This window comes from Bos indicus, chromosome 10 (genome assembly GCF_029378745.1).
Source record: "Bos indicus isolate NIAB-ARS_2022 breed Sahiwal x Tharparkar chromosome 10, NIAB-ARS_B.indTharparkar_mat_pri_1.0, whole genome shotgun sequence".
In the NCBI taxonomy this organism is placed as follows: domain Eukaryota; kingdom Metazoa; phylum Chordata; class Mammalia; order Artiodactyla; family Bovidae; genus Bos; species Bos indicus.
In genome coordinates, this window is record NC_091769.1 from 54033858 (window position 1) to 54053990 (window position 20133).

Genomic DNA, 20133 nt, shown 5'->3' on the forward strand with positions numbered 1-20133 from the left:
TCTCTTCCCTCACCCTTCCCCGCGCCCCCATCTTCCCTCCCTCCCTCCCACCCCTCCAGCAGCGATGGCAGAGGAACAACAACAGCCGCCACCACAGCAGCCTGATGCCCATCAGCAGCTTCCCCCCAGCGCCCCCAACTCGGGGGTGGCTCTGCCAGCCCTTGTGCCCGGGCTGCCAGGGACAGAGGCCAGCGCGCTGCAACACAGGATCAAGAACTCCATCTGGTAAGAGGATCCTCCATCGCTGGGGTAGAAAAGCCCAGGCACATTTCTGCTGCAAAGAGGGTGGGGGGCGGCGGGCTGGGGAGCGGAGGAGGAGGCTGATACATTCATTGAATGTGGGTCTCCGAAGTCGGGTGCGTATTTATAGGACCTCTGGAGGTGTGGGGACTTTGCATCAGCCCCTGGGCTCCGGAGCCAGAAAATGCTTTTACCCCCTCCTCAATTACAAGTGCAGATAAACAAGTCATTTGTGTTTTTCACTTATGTGTAAGAGGAATATGGGTCGAAATTAAGTCATGTTGCACGATGATAGCATGAATTTGGGACTGAGAAATGTGAAATGTGTTTACTCCTTTTTGCAGTCATACTGGGAGGAAGCAGTGTATTGTGAATTTTCACCAAACAGACATTGTGCATAAGACTATTAATATGCAGCACAAAACCTAATGTGTCTCTTTCTTTCAGTTGGCTTAGCTGCTGTTTCTGGATGTTTTTGCCTTCTTTATTCTGAGATTAAATTTCTCTTCCAGGGACCTTAATCTTTTTGCATTGATTGTGAAGAAAGGGTTTCTGTAGTATGGGACATTTTAAGGTGGTAGTTTACACTGTAAAGTGATTTTCTAATTTTAAAGGATGCTTTAATTTAAAATAAATGTGTTGCCATTTCGTGTCTTTTTTTAGAAACCTTGGATGAAATATCCTTTGCTATTCTTGTACTTTCTTGTATAAGAATTTACAATATTTCAACATTAAACTCTGAAAGACTGGTGGCAGTCTTTTAATAATTAAATACACTGAGTTAAGTCTATCCTCTGTTAGAGCCATTGGAAATATTCTTTAAACATGAACTTGCATTATTTTTGTAGGATTCTTCATTAACTTCATAACATACACTTATAAAAAGTGTAGTGCTATTTTTAAAATGGAAAGCATTATTTGGAGTTTGGTCTAAGACTGCTTTTAATAGATGATTAAAAATACAATTAAATGTATTTTAAAAAGCTCTGATTTTGTGAAATCTTACATGTTCATCATTGAATATGATTACTGAAATACCAAATCTCCTTACTTTTTATATTGCAATTAAAAAATAAGTGTATCATAAGACAACTGGCATTGTAGTACAATATTTACACATTTAAAAACTGACAATTTTTAAATGCACAATTAAAGTTTGTTATATAGTAATTTTCATTAATTTCTTGGCACACATCCATATTGTCATGATGCTAATATGAAGTAGGTCAGTGCAGGCTTTAATAGTTTGATACTGCACAGTATTTGGCAGATGAGTATCTTGCTTTCAGTTTTCATTTTTAAATGAAGTTTAAATATTTTTAAAAGAGAATTTTTTAGGATTGACAATAGTCATGTTGTCGCAATTTGAATAGGTCAGATAAATAGGATTATGTGTGTGTGTGAGAGAGAGAGAAGGGTTTATTCTTCAATGGATGCTCTCACCCCCTTTTTAGAGCTATAATTTAAAGGAAGAGATACTCAATATCCTGATTATCATCAAGGTTTTCAGAAACCAGGTTTCTTCCCCCTAACTTAATGTTACCAGTATCTCTGAAGTCTGAATTGAGCACTTTGGTTTTTACATTCAGGTAAGGGACATCCAAGTTAAAGGACTAAAATATTTTAAGAAAGGCAAATTTTGAAAGTTGAATTAATAATTATGTTTTGATTTATTGTGAGAACAATAGGGGAAAGGAGCATTCACCTTATATTTTTAAAGTATGAGTAAGTTGTATAGGCCGCAGGCTGAAGTGTTTAATAATGTAGTGGAGTGCTCTTTTGGTAAATCATGTGATTTAATTATTCTTTAATTGATAATTTATATTTATACATCTATTACAACTTAACCGCTGATTTTAATGTGAGGAAAACTTCTAAAGTACAATGTACTTCAGTTTTTGGTACTTACTCTGAAAAAACAAAATGACAACAAACACCTTAATCCCCAAATGTACACTTTTATAACTTCATTTTAAAATTGTACTGGCACACTAGCATTTAATTTTCAGCTTTAGAAATCCTATTTGCAAAATTATTTATTTATATTTAAAACTTTAAACATTCGTGGATCATAAACAGTGTTAGTGGCTGTATTTATGTATAGCCTCATAGCCCCTCCTCCACAACACTGGATGTATGTTATTCATTAAGTGACTATATAAAATAAAGACATTACAAAGTGAAAGCTCTTTCACTCCCATCTCCTCCTAAGAAATAGTATGTGCATGTGTATATGTATAAAATTAAAATGACTTAATAGATAAGATTGCGGTTATTTAGATATCTCATTTCACATTTTTTGAAGCAACAGTATCTTTTTACCAATTATTTTATCACTTGATAATGTTCTGAAAGATGATCAGTTTTGGACTATGTCCTATATCAACCTTTGGTATCATCACTAATGAGACTTTAAAATTACATTATACAGAAGTGTGGTACTTAATAATTATCAAATGAGCTTTGCATTTAGGTTGATCATAGTTTCTAAATTATTGGACTTCATGTCACAAACAAGTCTGAACTTGTCCTCATATTTTACAGATACATAGTATGTAATGTAGGCCTTTAGCTAGACAGTGAATTATTTATTATCTGTTCATAATTAATCTATTCTGTTCATTAAAGTAAAATACTGTTAGATAACAGTATGTCCATGGTTATTTCAAGCATTAAATGAGTGTTTGGAAAAAATATTGAGTATTCAGAGTTGAAATCATGATGTTAATGATTTAACATCAGGAGCCATATTTCTTAAGATTTGGAAATACATGTTTTTCAAGCTAGTTCTACAAAATAAAGTTACTAACTTGTTAGTGTTGTAATATTTGTATAATATATTTATGGGTACCTTCAGCTTAAGTCCAAGGTAATGAGCATGCACCTTTCTTGATCTCATTCCCACTCCATAGACAGAGATCCAAGTCACTTCCCTTACACAGATCACTTGAGAGTTATTTTCAGAGGTATGTTTTAATACTGAATAGGCTATACAATCATTTTTATAATTTGTAAATAATAGAAAATAATTCTGTTATAAACTTCTCATTAACAAAGGTAAGCTAGTAGCATGCATTTTTTTTCTTCCCTAAATAAAGACTCATACTGGCAACCTAAAACAAAGCCACAATCTAACCTCACTGTACACTATAACTTACATTGCACTCCTCTTTGGTTACCTAAAAAGAGTACCGAAGTAAGTTTTTCCTTCCTCTTATCTACCAGTGTCTTCATAGTTTTTTTTTTTTTTTTTTTTTAATTTGTATTTTAGACCAAAAAACCTGTGATTTTCTTTCCCTTTAGACAGTAGTTTTTCTTGAAACCCTGATAGAATAAAATTACTGTGGAAAAATTGCATTTGAAATCTCTCCTGCCTGTTTGTGATTAGTTATGTTTAAGAATAATCATACCTGCATGGTTGGGAGTGATTAACATATTTGAAATTAGATAGTATCATAGATGACAAACCTTTACCTATAAATTCAAAAGAAAGTCTGATGTTCCATTGTAGAAAATGTTCTAATACTGTATTTACCCAACAAATTCAGGAATTCTTAAAAGTATTACCGATTATCCATTATTATTTTTATTTATATACCTCTGTTTGCAAGTAAGACCTATAAACCAAAAGGAATCCTATATGATGTGTTATTCTACTCACTTTATGGAAGGAGATAAATTGAGTGACAGGGAAGCTGTAGGATTCCTCTGATTTCATTATCAGATCTAGAAGTGGTACTGTGGCTATAGTTACTTGTCTTGATTTAATCGTGTGAATCATACAGAGGTCTGAATTTGGTATATTTTAGATTTAGAATTTAAACCCAAATTGAGCAACTTATTTCTTAGTTGCAGTAAGCAAAGTATGGCAGTCCCTAAGTTTTTCAGCAAAGTGTGGCGATCCATAAGTTTTCTTCTTAGTGCCATATTTGTCCTCTTTTCTGTCCCTGTGAAAGAACTCGGTAGTTAGTTTTGTCCTTGGTTCTGGTTTAGGCAATTTTTAGCTCTAAGAAATAGTTATTGTTTCTTCAACTGCAGTGGAAAACATTTACTATAAAGCTCATGACTTTAGAGTTTACTTTAACCATAAGCCTAGGATTTTCATTTTGCTTTAAAATTAGAGACTGACCAGTAGTAAATCATCTGGCTCTTAAATATTTTGAGTAGTTGTTTGACATGCTACCTGCCCTGAGTTGTCTGTCTTCCATACCTACACCAAAAATTTAGAGTTCTTTTGGCTTGTCTATACTGAGGCCAGCTGTGATGGTGCATCCTAGCACTGTTTCTGGTTCCAGAAAGAAGGCAGTTCCTTGCTCTCCTCTATAATCTAAAACTGATGTAATTGTCTTCCCCTGTGTTCAGAAAGCAAGTTAAGCAGTTTCAAGCCCCTCAACTTTACGGCCTTATTTAACTTAGGTAATGGATATATGTGTGTATAAATAATTGACCAATTTGCTCTCCCCAGTGAGAGGTGTCTTGAATGATGTAATGTGCAGAACTGATTTGGTTTCTGTCTCACTATTAGTTTTTGGTATCATTGAGGGAAATGAACTTCACAGTGGTAGGAAAGACAGAAGTATGGCTTGTTGTTGTTAAAGATGTTTTGAAGAAGAACTTAGGTTAAATCACTTTTTATATTAGAAAAATGTTATACACTAAAATTATACAAATGAAAATAATTAAAATGAGCATTGTCGTTCACTTAAATTTGAACAAGAACAGTGTGTTAAGTGCTCACCTGAGTACCTGCTGTGTATAAAGTAGTGTGCTGGAGACTGGCATTTGAGGAATGCCCATTCACTTGTAATATTAACCTTGTAATGTTAACCTAAGCAATAATGTGTACTAAAACCTCTCTTTTATTCAGTTCAAGGCCAGGGAATGAGGTGACAAGTGCTAAAGCATGGGAAAAGTAGACCCCTTAGTTTCTTTGTGGATAAAATGCAAAATTTATACTAGATGACCTTGCAAGTTCCTTTAGCTTAAATTTCTATGACTCTGTTTCAAAATTAATATTGACAGCGATAGAAAGTATACCATAAGTACAGAGAAAGACTAACATTTAACTAATCAGCAGTCAGCAGAACATTTTCATTGGACGAATTACTAGGTCTTGCTGGTGTTTCCTTGGGTGCTAGCCCATGAGGACTACCTGAAGGTGTAATTCACTTGTTACCTGTGCAAGACTTCTCTTACATGAGATTCAGTCTGCAAATATTTATTGAGTATATATTACATTTAATGTATTCTAAGAGCTGTTGTTGATTATGCAGAAATATGTAAGACTATGTAGTACTCCCTGTTGTTGGGGAGTTTACTAGTTGTTGGTTAAGAGATTGTACTAGTAGGTTGTTTGTGTGACTGTTTTATTTATAAAGAGGTGCTCAATACTTATAAGCACCTCATAGGAACTTTTTTTCCTGTAGTAATATTTTAAGGCAGTGGTGAGTGTTATATTGTAAATTTGGTTATGTAAATAAGCTGTGTATGTTGAGTTGAGCTTCACAGCTTTATTCATCAAGGGTGGACATTTTAATTCATAGTTGTGACTGAGTGTTCTTTATAAGTACTATAAAGTACAAGACAATAAGATACTCTGACCAAACTAGACCACTATGTCCAGTGCCTCCTTTTCCATCAGTCTCTCTGCATTTGGTCTTTTTAGTTGCTTTCTCATCTGCTTCCTTGAGAGTTCTAAGAGTTCAGGTTAAAGATGAGCAGTATGGACCAATAGGAGGAAGACTCTTCCTGTCCTGAGCAGAATATTAAACAAGGAACAATAAGCCTTAATGCACTTGATTGCTGACTCTGAGATTAAGATAGTTAACACTTAACCTTATCCTACATGAATACAAACTTTAAAACATGATTTAATTCCTCTTTCTTGAGACATTTACTTTTTTCTGTTTCGTGGACTGTGTACTTCCTATTTGTAAGAGGAAATAGAAAACAGTGAGGTTTGCCTAATTATGCACCTCTATCAGGCATCTATTACAGGAGCTCCTATATGTATTAGAAGAATGTGTGGGAGGTGAGGTTTTATATCTTAGAACAAGCAGAAAACATCCAGATATATTCCTTGCTATTTGCACGCTATTTGGTTTCTTGATTCAGAGAGTGAGAGGTCAGAGTGACAGATTCCAATCTGTTATGTTTTGAAATTTGGGAAAGCAAAAGTCCATATGCTGTGAAACACCATCTCCTCCAAATAGCTTTATCTTGAAAAAAAAATTACCCGAACCCATTCCTGGTCTGGATTTGAATAGGAAGGGTTCAGATAGCAAAAGATACCTTTACACTCATTGTGACACTAGATTCAAATTGACTGGAACTTGCAGATGCTACAAGTCTGATTGATGAGTGATGCTTACCAAGGGCATGGGAATAGGAAGTGATGGTACATATGCCTATAGTTACCACCCCTTTTCTTTCTGAAATCTGTGATTTTTAGAATTTGAGCTCGATTATAGGTAAAGCATCAGAACTATTGGTTATCTTGGAGGGTGGTCCCTAGAGCTTTATAGGATGATTGCCAGCTTTGATGTCTGATTTTAAGATACAAGCTAAGCACAGAGAACACTTGGGTTTGTGTTTTTCATTCTTTTCTTGTCATTTTATTTTTCTATGACTTGCCTAGTTTGATCATCTTTTACTGCCAGGTGGCTTCAAGATGGGAATAGGGAACTACTATATTAAGTGGCTACTTCAGTTTGTATTATCCATAACCCTTATCTTTGCTTTTATTGTCTTGTTTCTCTGCTTAGGTCTGTGCAGGTTTTTTTTACCTGCTACCTTAAAAACCCATTTCATTTTTCTGGTGATGCATTTTAACTTTAAGATCCAACTCATGTGCCACTGCTTCCGTGAAACTTCTTCCTGCTCCTGAGTAACAATGATCTAAGGTGTATAAATTAATTTTTTTCATTAATTTAGACTGGCCTTACCTGAGATAAATCCATTTTAGTGACGTTGTAACTGAATTTAAATGAAATATTCTCATTTTCCAATACGTAAAGTTTATAGGAATCCAGAGACTGGGTATACCTGAAACAGAGCAAACACTGCATAGTAAGTAGTTTACAATGTGACAGTAAAATTCTATTTGTTATATGGACTAGCCAAGAACTTGCTGTTGTTTTGCAATATACATAACATTTTTAAAATGTAATTGGATAAGAATGTCACTTCAGTGATATCTTGCTTGCAACAAAGCTGGTGCTTCTGAGAGGTTGGGAAATGTATTAGAACAAGGTGCTTCAGTTAAACGTAAGTGAATACTTCCTTACTTTGATTGCATTCATTAAATTTATTAATTTGCATTTGTGTAAAAGCAATCTATGATCAAAAAATTAACTGTCAGATTATTAAATGCATGATCCCTTTTTCTAAAGCAGAAGATATTAGCAAGCGTTATTAGGGCAAATTCTGTACACACGAGTTTCAAAACAGTGAGAAAATCAACGCCTTTCCTATGTTTACATAATCAATTCAATGCCCATTTGTTTTAATGTCTAGTACATACTGGCATAAGTAAGTAAGTGTTAGTCACTCAGTCGTGTGCGATTCTTTGCGACCCCATGGGTGGTAGCCCACCAGGCTGTTCTGTCCATGGATTCTCCAGGCAAGAATACTGGAGTGGGTTGCCATACCTTTCTCCAGGGGATCTTCCTGACCTAGGGATTGAACCTGGGTCTGCTGTATGGCAGGCAGATTCTTTACTGTCTAAGTCACCAGGGAAGCCCACATACAGGCCTAGGAAGATTAAAAAGCAGTTAAGACACTAGCTCTGCCTCACATTCACCCTGTGTGTGTGGTCGTATGCAACAGAATTGAATTTAATAAAAGGTTAGATTTTGTGAATGCAGTGATGATGTAATCGATAGTATAAACAAATACAGAATTTAGATGAATGAGAGATTCAGTGAGGACATAATAGTTTTATTGGCAAAATGCAGGATCACGGCCTTAACAAAATCGAAGGATTAGCTTCTGATCCAAATACGTTTAACAGTTTGCTTACTCAGTTCGGTTCAGTCGCTCAGTCGTGTCCGACTCTTTGCGATCCCATGAATTGCAGCACGCCAGGCCTCCCTGTCCATCACCAACTCCCGGAGTCCATCCAAACCCATATTCATCGAGTCAGTGATGCCATCCAACCATCTCATCCTCTCTCGGCCCTTCTCTTCCTGCCCTCAATCTTTCTCAGCATCAGGGTCTTTTCAAATGAGTCAGCTCTTTGCATCAGGTGGCCAAAGTATTGGAGTTTCAGCTTCAACATCAGTCCTGCCAATGAACACCCAGGACTGATCTCCTTTAGAATGGACTGGTTGGATCTCCTTGCAGTCCAAGGGACTCACTCTCAAGAGTCTTCTCCAACACCACACTTCAAAAGCATCAATTCTTTGGCGCTCAGCTTTCTTCACAGTCCAACTCTCACATCCATACATGACCACTGGAAAAACCATAGCCTTGACTAGACCGACCTTTGTTGGCAAAGTAACGTCTCTGCTTTTTAATATGCTAAGTTGGTTATAACTTTCCTTCCAAGGGGTAAGCGTCTTTTAATTTCATGGCTGCAGTCACCATCTGCAGTAATTTTGGAGCCCCCCAAAATAAAGTCTAACACTGTTTGCACTGTAATCCCATCTGTTTGCCATGAGGTGATGGGACTGGATGCCATGATCTTAGTTTTCTGAATGTTGAGCTTGAAGCCAACTTTTTAACTCTCCTCTTTCACTTTTATCAAGAGGCTTTTTAGTTCTTCTTCACTTTCTGCCATAAGGGTGGTGTCATCTGCATGTCTGAAGTTATTGATATTTCTCCTGGCAATCTTGATTCCAGCTTGTGCTTCCTTCAGTCCAGCTTTTCTCATGATGTACTCTGCATATAAGTTAAATAAGCAGGGTGACAATATACAGCCTTGACGAACTCCTTTTCCTATTTGGAACCAGTCTATTGTTCCATGTCCAGTTCTAACTGTTGCTTCCTGACCTGCATACAGGTTTCTCAAGAGGCAGGTCAGGTGGTCTGGTATTCCCATCTCTTTCAGAATTTTCCACAGTTTATGGTGATCCACACAGTCAAAGGCTTTGGCATAGTCAATAAAGCAGAAATAGATGTTTTTCTGGAACTCTCTTCCTTTTTCGATGATCCAGCGGATGTTGGCAATTTGATCTCTGGTTCCTCTGCCTTTATCTAAAACCAGGTTGAACATCTGGAAGTTCACAGTTCACATACTGCTGAAGCCTGACTTGGAGAATTTTGAGCATTACTTTCCTAGCGTGTGAGATTGAGTGCAATTGTGTGGTAGTTTGAGCATTCTTTGGCACTGCCTTTCTTTGGGATTGGAATGAAAACTGACCTTTTCCAGTCTTGTGGGTACTCCTGAGTTTTCCAAATTTGCTGGCATGTTGAATGCAGCACTTTCACAGCGTCATCTTTCAGGATTTGAAATTGCTCAACTGGAATTCCATCATCTCCACTAGCTTTGTTCGTAGTGATGCTTCCTAAGGCCCACTTGACTTCGCATTCCAGGATGTCTGGCTCTAGGTGAGTGATCACACCATCATGATTATCTGGATCGTGAAGATCTTTTTTGTACAGTTCTTCTGTGTATTCTTGCCATTTTGCTTACTGCGAGATCTTTATTCCCACTATCAGGAATTAATTGTTGATGATAGTAAGCCTTGCCAGTAATGAGACTAATTAGAGGAGAATAGCTTAGGACACAATTTGCTTGACTGAAGAGTGGGGTTTTCACCTGTCACAATCCTCTCATGTAAATTTTAACGCACAAAGGTAGAAACAATAACATAAAGTAATAATAGAGAAGAAAAGGATGCAGGTGGGTGGAGCTGGGCCAGGGGACCAGAACTGTTCTGATAGCAGTCTTGGCAAGGAACTGTGTATCCTGCATTGACTCAGTGAATGATGCTACTTCATGAAGAGGATTAGAATATTTAATGTGGGGTCCCTCATGTATCTCATTCAGCCCATATCTTGGCTCCTGTATCTATGTACTTTTCTATTATTGGAGGCAGTTTGCTTTCCCCTTTGGATTCATGTGTGTCCGTATATTTAGGGAATTTGTTTTTTAACACATACCCCTTTTCTGTCAGCATCATCAAACTGTTCTTTTCCACAGGCTGCTTTTTCTGTGACTTTATACATGATTAGGACTTCCTTAAGTCAGCAGCAAGCAACCTTGGAGGTTTTGCAGTAAAACAAACAGTTGATCTCTGAAAAACCTAAGGAGCTCATTCATAGTTGTAAGAAAAAAGTCATTAGGTAAATGAAGAATGTAAATGCTCATTTTAAAGAAAGAATAACATAAACTATTAACAAATATTCAGAAATCTTTACTTGCAATGATGAACACAAAAGTGTTCATAGCAAAAAAAAAAAAAAAAAAGTGTTCATAGCAGAAAAGTACTGATTTTCTGACTACTAAGAAAGGATTTGAGAAATATAGTGATCATCGCTAGCCAGTCTTACTATTTCCTTATCCCTTTACCTTCCTCTAGTCCCTTAGATATTCCATTGTACGATATGCAAGTGCACTCAGATTTTTGGTGGATTAAGTTTGAACATATATTTTAAATGCGTTAACTGTGCCTGCACTTAGGTGGTAGAGCAATGTGTGATTTTTTTCCCCCTCTGCTTTATTTTCTCCAAATTTTTAAAAATGAGCAAATATTTTTAGCTTGAAAAAATATCCAAACAACTAAATGAATGCCCTTTATCTACCCTGCTGTTGCCTCTTGCTGCTGTCTTTCCTTCAGATCTTTTCTCTGTTTTACCCTTTTTAATTCCTGAAGTCTGGCTTCCTGCTCTCCTTGCCAATTCAGTGACCTTTTTTTGAGTCTTTATTTTTCATTTTGTCTCTAATTTTTCTTCTTATTAAGATTGCTTCATACTTGGGAAATTTTCATTTATTCATTTTTGAGAGTCACCTTTGGATCGGCTACTCAGAGGCCAGGCACTAGGGATTCCATGAGCAAGGATGTAGGATCTCCAATTTGGGGACATTTCTTCTTATTAATATTTTATCTTTTCTGTGTCTTTCCTCTAGATACTTTTTAATTATGAATATACAAACACTTATTTCTCAGCCATGCATTCTTTTTTTCTTTTTATGTCTTTGCTAAAGTCAAGAAATAGGCTGATAAGACAGCTCTAACCACATCTGTTCGTTCATTCACCAGAGTACAGGTTGCCCCCAGTGTCATCTTAAACTTGGCCTTTTCACGCTAACCCTTCTTCTGTCCTATGATGCCTTGCCACTTCAATTTGCTTTCTTTTCCAGTTACTCTAGTCCTTTGGTAGCAGATATCACTGTTCCTTCATTCTGTCAGGCTAGCAATATTGGTTTCATATTTGATTTTGCCCTCTTATCCCTTACCCAGAATTTTAACATGTTGCCAAGTTTGCCTTGTCACTTAAGTTTTTCCCTGTCTTCCCATTTCTACTGCCAGGACCATAGCTAAGTGCTTTACCATCTCATTCCTGGATTATTACAGCAGCAAAATAGCTGTTCTCTGCCCCTAGCCTTTCCCCTGCACTCAAATATGCTGTATATTGCTGCCAAAGTAAGTCTTCTGAAACATCTTTTTTTATGTAGTCCCCTTCTAAAACTTATAGTAATTTCATCTTGCCTGCTGTATCATGTCTGAGTGTTTGTCAGGTTTCAAAGGCCTGTGTAGGGACTTCTCTGGTGGTCCAGTGGTTAAGAATCCCCCTTCCATTGCAGAGGACGTAGGTTTGATCCCTAGTCAAGGAACGAACATCCCACATGCCTTGGGGCAACTAAGCCCATGCACTTCAACTACTGAGCCTGAGCACCAGAACTAGAGAGAAGCCGGGATGCTGCAAGAGAGATTGCATGTGCTGCAACTAAGGCTCAATTCAGCCAAATAAATAAGTATTTTAAAAAAAAAAGCCTGTGTAATCTAGCCCTGTACAATCCATCCAGTGCTGTTCCTTACTGTTTGCAAGCATTTGATCCACTTCAGTGCAGGAGGCACTTTTCTATTTGCCTTATATCTTGTGGTCCTGTTTTGTATCTTTTCTGGAATCTCTACTCCCCTGTGTCCAAATCCTGCTTAATCACATTTGAGCTAGCTTGAAGTCATATCTCAAGTCATTGTACTATTCATCATTCTTTACTCTAGTCCACGTATGCTTTTTCTTGACCTCATTTCATATATTGAGGTCTGTACAATTTAGTAGTCAGTGTTAATTTTTTTCTTATGCTGTTTATTATTATTATTATTTTCCTATGCCATTTTATTATTATTATTATTATAGGTCTTCTTGCCTTGTGTGGGCTTTCTCTAGTTGTGGTGTGTGGGTTTCTCTTGTTGCAGTGTGTGGGCTTAGTTGCCCTGTAGTGTGTGGACTGTTAGCTCCCAGACCAGGGATTGAACCCACATCCCCTGCATTGGATGGTGAATTCTTAACCACGAGACCACCAAGGGAGTCTCGCCTATGCTGTTTTAGTAAAGAACAAGTTCTTTGAAGCTAAGGGCAACATCTTTTGCATCTTTTTATTTCTCATGTGACAATAGGTACTATTGCATACCATTTTGTTTACTATATTCTTAAAGATAATTTGTTTTTTCTATATATTGTTTCTATATTTGATATATTTAATGTCTTAATTTTCACCCCAAACAAGTTACTAAACTCATGCTGCATTTTATATAGTAGAGGCATTATATCAGTTGCTTTTTTTAAATAATGTTGGTGAAACTGGAAAAAATCATGTATTTTGAGTTTCAGTTCTACTGGTCAAATATTTTTTACTATATTTAGATTTTAAAAAATGTATATCCCAAGTGAGATATACTCATTTAGGTATCTCATTTAAAAAGTGCTGAGCAGAACTTCCCTGGTGACTCAGTGGTAAAGAATCCTCCTGCCAGTGCAGGAGACACAAGTTCAATCCCTGATCCAGGAAGATCCTACATGCCGTGGAGCAACTAAGCCACGTTCACCACAACTGTTGATCCTGTATATCTAGAGCCCAGGAGCCATAGCTGCTGAAGCCCTCACACACTGCAGCAAGAGAAGACACCTCAATGAGAAGCCTGCACACCACAACTAGAGAGTAGCTTCTGCTCACCACAACTGAAGAAAAGCCTGAGCAGCAGTGAAGACAGCACAGCCAAAAATAAATAAATAAAATTATTTAACAGAAAATACTGAGCAGGTAACTACTACATAGTTAAGTAGCCTTTCGTGAATCAGTGTACTGCTTGATTAGTACAGTAGTCCAGGGTATGAACGACTTGGGTATGAACTGGGCATGTCTACATTTATACGGAATTTTTTCAATAAATACATGATATAGTACTACACCCCATGGTTGGTTGAATCTGTGGATATAGAAGCACAGATACTTAGGGTGACCGTGTAAAGTTTTACTCAGGTTTTTGATTGCATGGGGTAGGCTTCCTTGACCTCTGTATTGTTCAGAGGTCAACTGCATTTAGTTAGGGTTTTCTGGACTGATCAGCTATGTCCCAGCTTAGTTCCCAAGAGATCAACTTGGACTTTTGAAGATTCCGTTAACATTAAAGCTATCTCCCTGGAGATAGCTTCTTGTAAGTTTGGTCCCGGTGAAAGATTTGACCATCTTATTGTAGGAGCCAAGATCAAAAGCTAAAGTAACTTGCTGAGTCATAGCTAAAATCTGAAAACAGCAAAGGAAACCTGTGAGTGAGGGCAAGTAACTGAGGGAGGTGGATTTAACTGGGAATTAAGGAGGGAATGACCAAAATAGGAAAATAATTCTGAGGAATTGAAGTGTTTGCAATTCATAAACAGGCTACTCTGCTGAGCCTATTTATCTGACATAGAGCCTTTTTTGTTTATTTGGTCTGATATTCTTTCAGAGAGGTACAGCAACTACTTTATCTTTAAAAGACCCCTTAAGCTTTAAAATTGCATTTATATGATGCTACTTGGTTTGTTGAGCTGAGAAGAGAAGCAAAAGGCAAAGGAGAAAAGGAAAGATACATCCATCTGCATGCAGAGTTCCAAAGAATAGCAAGGAGAGACAAGAAAGCCTTCCAAAATGATCAATGCAAAGAAATAGAGTGAAACAATACAATGGGAAAGATTAGAGATCTCTTCAAGAAAATTAGAGATACCAAGGGAACATTTCATGCAAAGATGGGCACAATAAAGGACAGAAATGGTATGGACCTAACAGAAGCAGAAGATATTAAGAAGAGGTGGCAAGAATACACAGAACTATACAATAAAGATCTTCATGACCCAGATAACCATGATGGCGTGATCACTTAACGAGAGCCAGACATCCTGGAATGCGAAGTCAAATGAGCCTTAGAAAGCATCACTACAAACAAAGCTAGTGGAGGTAATGGAATTCCAGTTGAGCTATTTCAAATCCTGGAAGATGACACTGTGAAAGTGCTGCACTCAATATGCCAGCAAATTTGGAAAACTCAGCAGTGGCCACAGGACTGGAAAAGGTCAGTTTTCATTCCAATCCCAAAGAAAGTCAATGCCAAAGAATGCTCAAACTACCGCACAATTGCATTCAATCTCACACGCTAGTAAAGTAATGCTCAAAATTCTCCAAGCCAGGCTTCAGCAGTACGTGAACCGTGAACTTTCAGATGTTCAAGCTGGTTTTAGAAAAGGCAGAGGAGCCAGAGATCAAATTGCCAACATCCGCTGGATCATCGAAAAAGGAAGAGAGTTCCAGAAAAACATCTATTTCTGCTTTATTGACTATGCCAAAACCTTTGACTGTGTGGATCACAATAAACTGTGGAAAATTCTGAAAGAGATGGGAATACCAGACCACCTGACCTGCCTCTTGAGAAACCTGTATGCAGGTCAGGAAGCAACAGTTAGAACTGGACATGGAACAACAGACTGGTTCCAAATAGGAAAAGGAGTTCGTCAAGGCTGTATATTGTCACCCTGCTTATTTAACTTCTATGGAGAGTACATCATGAGAAATGCTGGGCTGGAAGAAGCACGAGCTGGAATCAAGATTGCTGGGAGAAATATCAATAACCTCAGACATGCAGATGACACCACCCTTATGGCAGAAAGTGAAGAAGAACTAAAAAGCCTCTTGATGAAAGTGAAAGTGGAGAGTGAAAAGGTTGGCTTCAAGCTCAACATTCAGAAAACTAAGATAATGGCATCCGGTCCCATCACTTCATGGGAAATAGAGAAACAGTGGAAACAGTGTCAGACTTTATTTTTTAGGGCTCCAAAATCACTGCAGATGGTGACTGCAGCCATGAAATTAAAAGACGCTTACTCCTTGGAAGGAAAGTTATGACCAACCTAGATAGCATATTGAAAAGCAGAGACATTACTTTGCCAACAAAGGTCGGTCTAGTCAAGGCTATGGTTTTTCCATTGGTCATGTATGGATGTGAGAGTTGGACTGTGAAGAAAGCTGAGCGCTGTAGAATGAATGCTTTTGAAGTGTGGTGTTGGAGAAGACTCTTGGGAGATCAGCCCTGGGATTTCTTTGGAAGGAATGATGCTAAAGCTGAAACTCCAGTACTTTGGCTACCTCATGCGAAGAGTTGACTCATTGGAAAAGACTCTGATGCTGGGAGGGATTGAGGGCAGGAGAAGAAGGGGACAACAGAGGATGAGATGGCTGGATGGCATCACTGACTCGATGGACGTGAGTCTGAGTGAACTCCGGGAGTTGGTGATGGACAGGGAGGCCTGGAGTGCTGTGATTCATGGGGTTGCAAAGAGTTGGACACGACTGAGCGACTGAATTGAACTGAACTGAAGGTGAAGCTACTGAGGTGCAGAAAGGTTGAGTAATTGCTGAAGGTCACACTCAACAGTGGCTACATATTTGAAGATATATACTACAGAAGATAGTGAAGGACAGGGAAGCCTGATGTGCTTGCATTCATGGGGTCGCAAAAGCGGACACGACTGAGCAACTGAACTGAACTGAATATTTGAATATAATTCTGCTATAGCATTGTTTACTCTGCATTGCAAAAGATTTCCACTAAGTCGAAATCTTTAGTTTCAGTGATGAATTGATGAATAAACATGAAACAGATAGTGCTTAGTCATCAGCATACTCAGCCCTGGTTGACAATTAAAAGACACACAAACACCCACAGACACAATGCGAGGGACCACGTGTGCAAGAAAATATGAGATGTATAATCCAGGAGTCAGCAAGGTTTTGCTCCCAAGGGCTTAATATTAAATATTTTTTACTTTGTAGTACATAGTCTCTGTTGCAACTACATTACCCTGCCAGGGTATTAGGAAAGTGCCGCAACGATATATAGATGAATGGATATGGTCAAATTTATCTCACTGCTGGCAGGATTTGGCCCTTGGGCAGACATTTGTAGACCCTATATACCACTGCTACCTGAGAAAACTGTGCAAGGAATATAGATAACTGTTTTCAATCTTCACTGTCTTACATTGACAAAGAATGGACAGTAGTCAGGTATTAATTGTCTTATAATTCTACCTTTGGTAAAACCAGGATTATATGCAAATCGTAATAGAATGCTAATGAGAGTTATGTTTCGGTTATAGTCTTACCTCACCTCCCAGTGATGATAATAAAGTCTGTTGACTTTTGATTTCTGGTCTAACATATAAAGAGTTGGAAAGTCTTCATTCCTGTTGTCACAAGAATAAAAGGAGGAGAAAAGTAGCTATTTTGAAATACATCCAGAGCTCTCTGTTCTCTTTAACAAGACCTGCCTCAAGGGAAACTTTTACCAGAGCTAACCACCTGAGACTTTGTTGTTGTTTAGTTGCTAAGTTGTATCCACCTCTTCTGTGATCCCATGGACAGTAGCCGGCCAGGCTCCTTTGTCCATGGGATTTCCCAAGCAAGAATACTAGAGTGGGATGCTATTTCCTTCTCCAGGGGATCTACCCAATCCTGGGATTGGGCCCATGAATCCTGCATTGACAGGTGGAGTCTTTATCACTAAGCAACTTACTAAAGGTTAACTGACCAGAGGGAAAGAAAATACCCAACTTTAGCCCCCTCTAATCTTCCATGTGGGGGAAGGGAAGTATCCCCACTCAAGCCCACTAAATGACCTGAGACCTAATCATAGGACAATAGAATCCGCCTCACCGCCCCCCCCCCCCCCCGAAATTTTACCACATCAGTAGGGCTTCTGTATAATAATGGGATTACAGCTAAAACAACTGTAAGCCTCAGACCTTATTTAGTAAGTACCCTATAGGTACTCTTAAAAACAACACAGGAGACAAAAACAAGTAAGTTAGAGAAAATTTTAGCTTCAGACACCACAGCTGTGGCAAATTAATGCAGCCTAACTTCTAGCCAGACGTACATAAAACCTCACAGTAAGGAGCTATCTCAATTACTTTCACCAACATCATCATGTCTGTCTTTCAACAAAAAATTGTAAGGCATACTAAAAGGCAGAAGCCACAATCTGAAGAGGTAAGCCAAGTATCAGAACCAGACTCGCACATGATACAGATTTTGGAATTATCAGACTGAATTTAAAAACACTAGATTAATATGCTAAGGGTGCTAATGGAAAAAATGACTAGCATGCAAGAACATATGTGTAATGTAAGCAGAGAGGTGGAAACTCAAAGAACCAAAAGGAAATGCTAGAAGTCAAAAATACTGTAACAGAAATGGAGAATGCCTTTGATGGGTCCATCAGTAGACTGACCGGACTTGACTGAGGAACAAATCAGTGAGTGTGAAGATATGTAAATAGAAATTTCCAAAACCAAGATGCAATATGGAAGAAAGAATAAAAAAAAGATGTAACAGAATATCTGAGACTGTGGGATGATTATGGAAAATGTAACGTGTAGTTGGAATACCAGAAGAAGAAAGAAAAAAAGGAACAGAAAAAAATATTTCAACATTTTAATGGCAGAATTTTCTCAGTTAGTGACAGATACCATACCACAGATCCAGGAAGCTCAGAGTAACAAGCCAGATAATTAACAAGAAGAAGGCTGAGCACCGAAGAATTGATGCTTTTGAAGTGTGGTGTTGGAGAAGACTCTTGAGAGTCCCTTGGACTGCAAGGAGATCCAACCAGTCCATTCTGAAGGAGATCAGCCCTGGGATTTCCTTGGAAGGAATGATGCTAAAGCTGAAACTCCAGTACTTTGGCCACGTCATGTGAAGAGTTGACTCATTGGAAAAGACTCTGATGCTGGGAGGGATTGGGGGCAGGAGGAGAAGGGGACGACAGAGGATGAGATGGCTGGATGGCATCACTGACTCGATGGACGTGAGTCTGGGTAAACTTGCGGAGTTTGTGATGGACAGGGAGGCCTGGCGTGCTGCAATTCATGGAGTCGCAAAGAGTCGGACACGACTGAGCGACTGAACTGAACTAATGAAAGTGAAAGTGAAAGTTGCTCAGTCATGTCCAACTCTGTGACCCCATGGACTGTACCCTCCATGGAATTCTCCAGACCAGAATACTGCAGTGGATAGCCGTTCCCTTCTCCAGGGGTTCTTTCCAACTCAGGGATCGAACCCAGGTCTCCCACATTGTAGGCAGATTCTTTACCAGCTGAGCCATGAGGGAAGCCCAAGAATACTGGAGGGGGTAGCCTATCCCTTCTCTAGTGGATCTTCCCCACCCAGGAATTGAACCGGGGTCTCCTGCATCGTAGGTGAATTCTTTACCAACTGAGCTATCAGGGAAGCCCCACACCTAATATCTATATCTAAGCTTATTATGTTCAAACTGCAGGAAATTAAATACAAAGAGGACATCTTGAAAGAAGTCAGAGGAAAATAACCACCTTACCTACAAGGAACAAAAGTAAGAATTGCATCATTACATGAGACTTCTCTTCAGAAACCAAATAAGCAAGCAACCAACAGAGTAGAGTTAAAATATTTAGCGTTGAAAGAAGAAAATTGGAATTCTGTATCCAGTGAAATTATCCTTCAAAAGTGAAGAAGAAATAAAGGCTTTCTCAGACCAACAAAAATGAGAGGATCTGCTTTGCAAGAAATGTTAAAGAAAAGTCCTTGAAAGAGAAGGAACGTGATATAGACCAGACACTCAGGTCTTCATAAAGATAGGAAGAATAAGTAATAAATTAAGTTTAAATAAAATCTTTTATTTTTCCTTAATTGATTTAATGGCTGATAGTTCAGAATAATGTGTTTGGTGATTATAGCTGTGGATAAGTGTAATGAATGACAATAATGTTATAAGGGACAGAAGGGAGGAACAAGGAATACTCTTAGAATGTACTTGCACTAACTGTCAAGTGGTATAGTGTTACTTGGAAGTGAACTTAGAGTAGTCATAAAAATTACCTGGGGTAACCAGTAAATAGATTTACAAAGGAAGTATAATTGACACACCAAGAGAGTATAGAAAATAGAATCATAAAATACTTGAAAGAAGGACCAAAGAAGGGAGAAAGTGGAGAAGACCAAAAAAGAAAAAAAGAAGAGGCAATGAATAGTAAACAGTTACAAATATGGTACATATTAATTCAACTGTATCGGTCACTTTAAATGTGAATATTCTAAATTAAAAGACAGAAGCTGTCAGAGTAGATTAAAAAACAAGCAAGCCCCAACTGTATATTGTCTACAAGTATTATCTTTCTTATACTTTGGTACTTTATCCTTTAGTAACCAATTACTTGTAAAATATCTCAGGAATATGTTGTAACACTAAATTCAAGAAACTTTGCTATGAAAGTTACAAGCAAAAGGTGAGCAATTTAAGTGGTAGAGCTCAAGGGAGAGTAGCCTTGTTTTGTGCCCAGTTTTGTTTATAAACTATTTAATATTCTCCATTTAAAATTAATTTTATAATAAAGTAATTATTGAGCATTTCTTGTGTAGATTCTGATTTTATTCTG

The 20133-nt window shown here is 38.0% G+C and overlaps 1 protein-coding gene across 4 annotated transcripts in view; it reads left to right on the forward strand.

Moving 5' to 3' along the window:
- Nucleotides 1-20133, forward strand: part of RFX7 (regulatory factor X7) — a 143320-nt gene that overhangs the window by 2697 nt on the left and 120490 nt on the right. For 3 of the 4 annotated variants that reach the window (XM_070796685.1, XM_019968783.2, XM_070796683.1), the window contains exon 2: nt 63-225. In XM_070796685.1, the coding sequence (XP_070652786.1) occupies nt 65-225 (161 nt within the window). In that variant the 5' untranslated portion in view covers nt 63-64. Of the gene's footprint in view, nt 1-59; nt 226-20133 lie in introns of all 4 variants that reach the window. The other variant, XM_070796682.1, reaches the window with a different exon arrangement.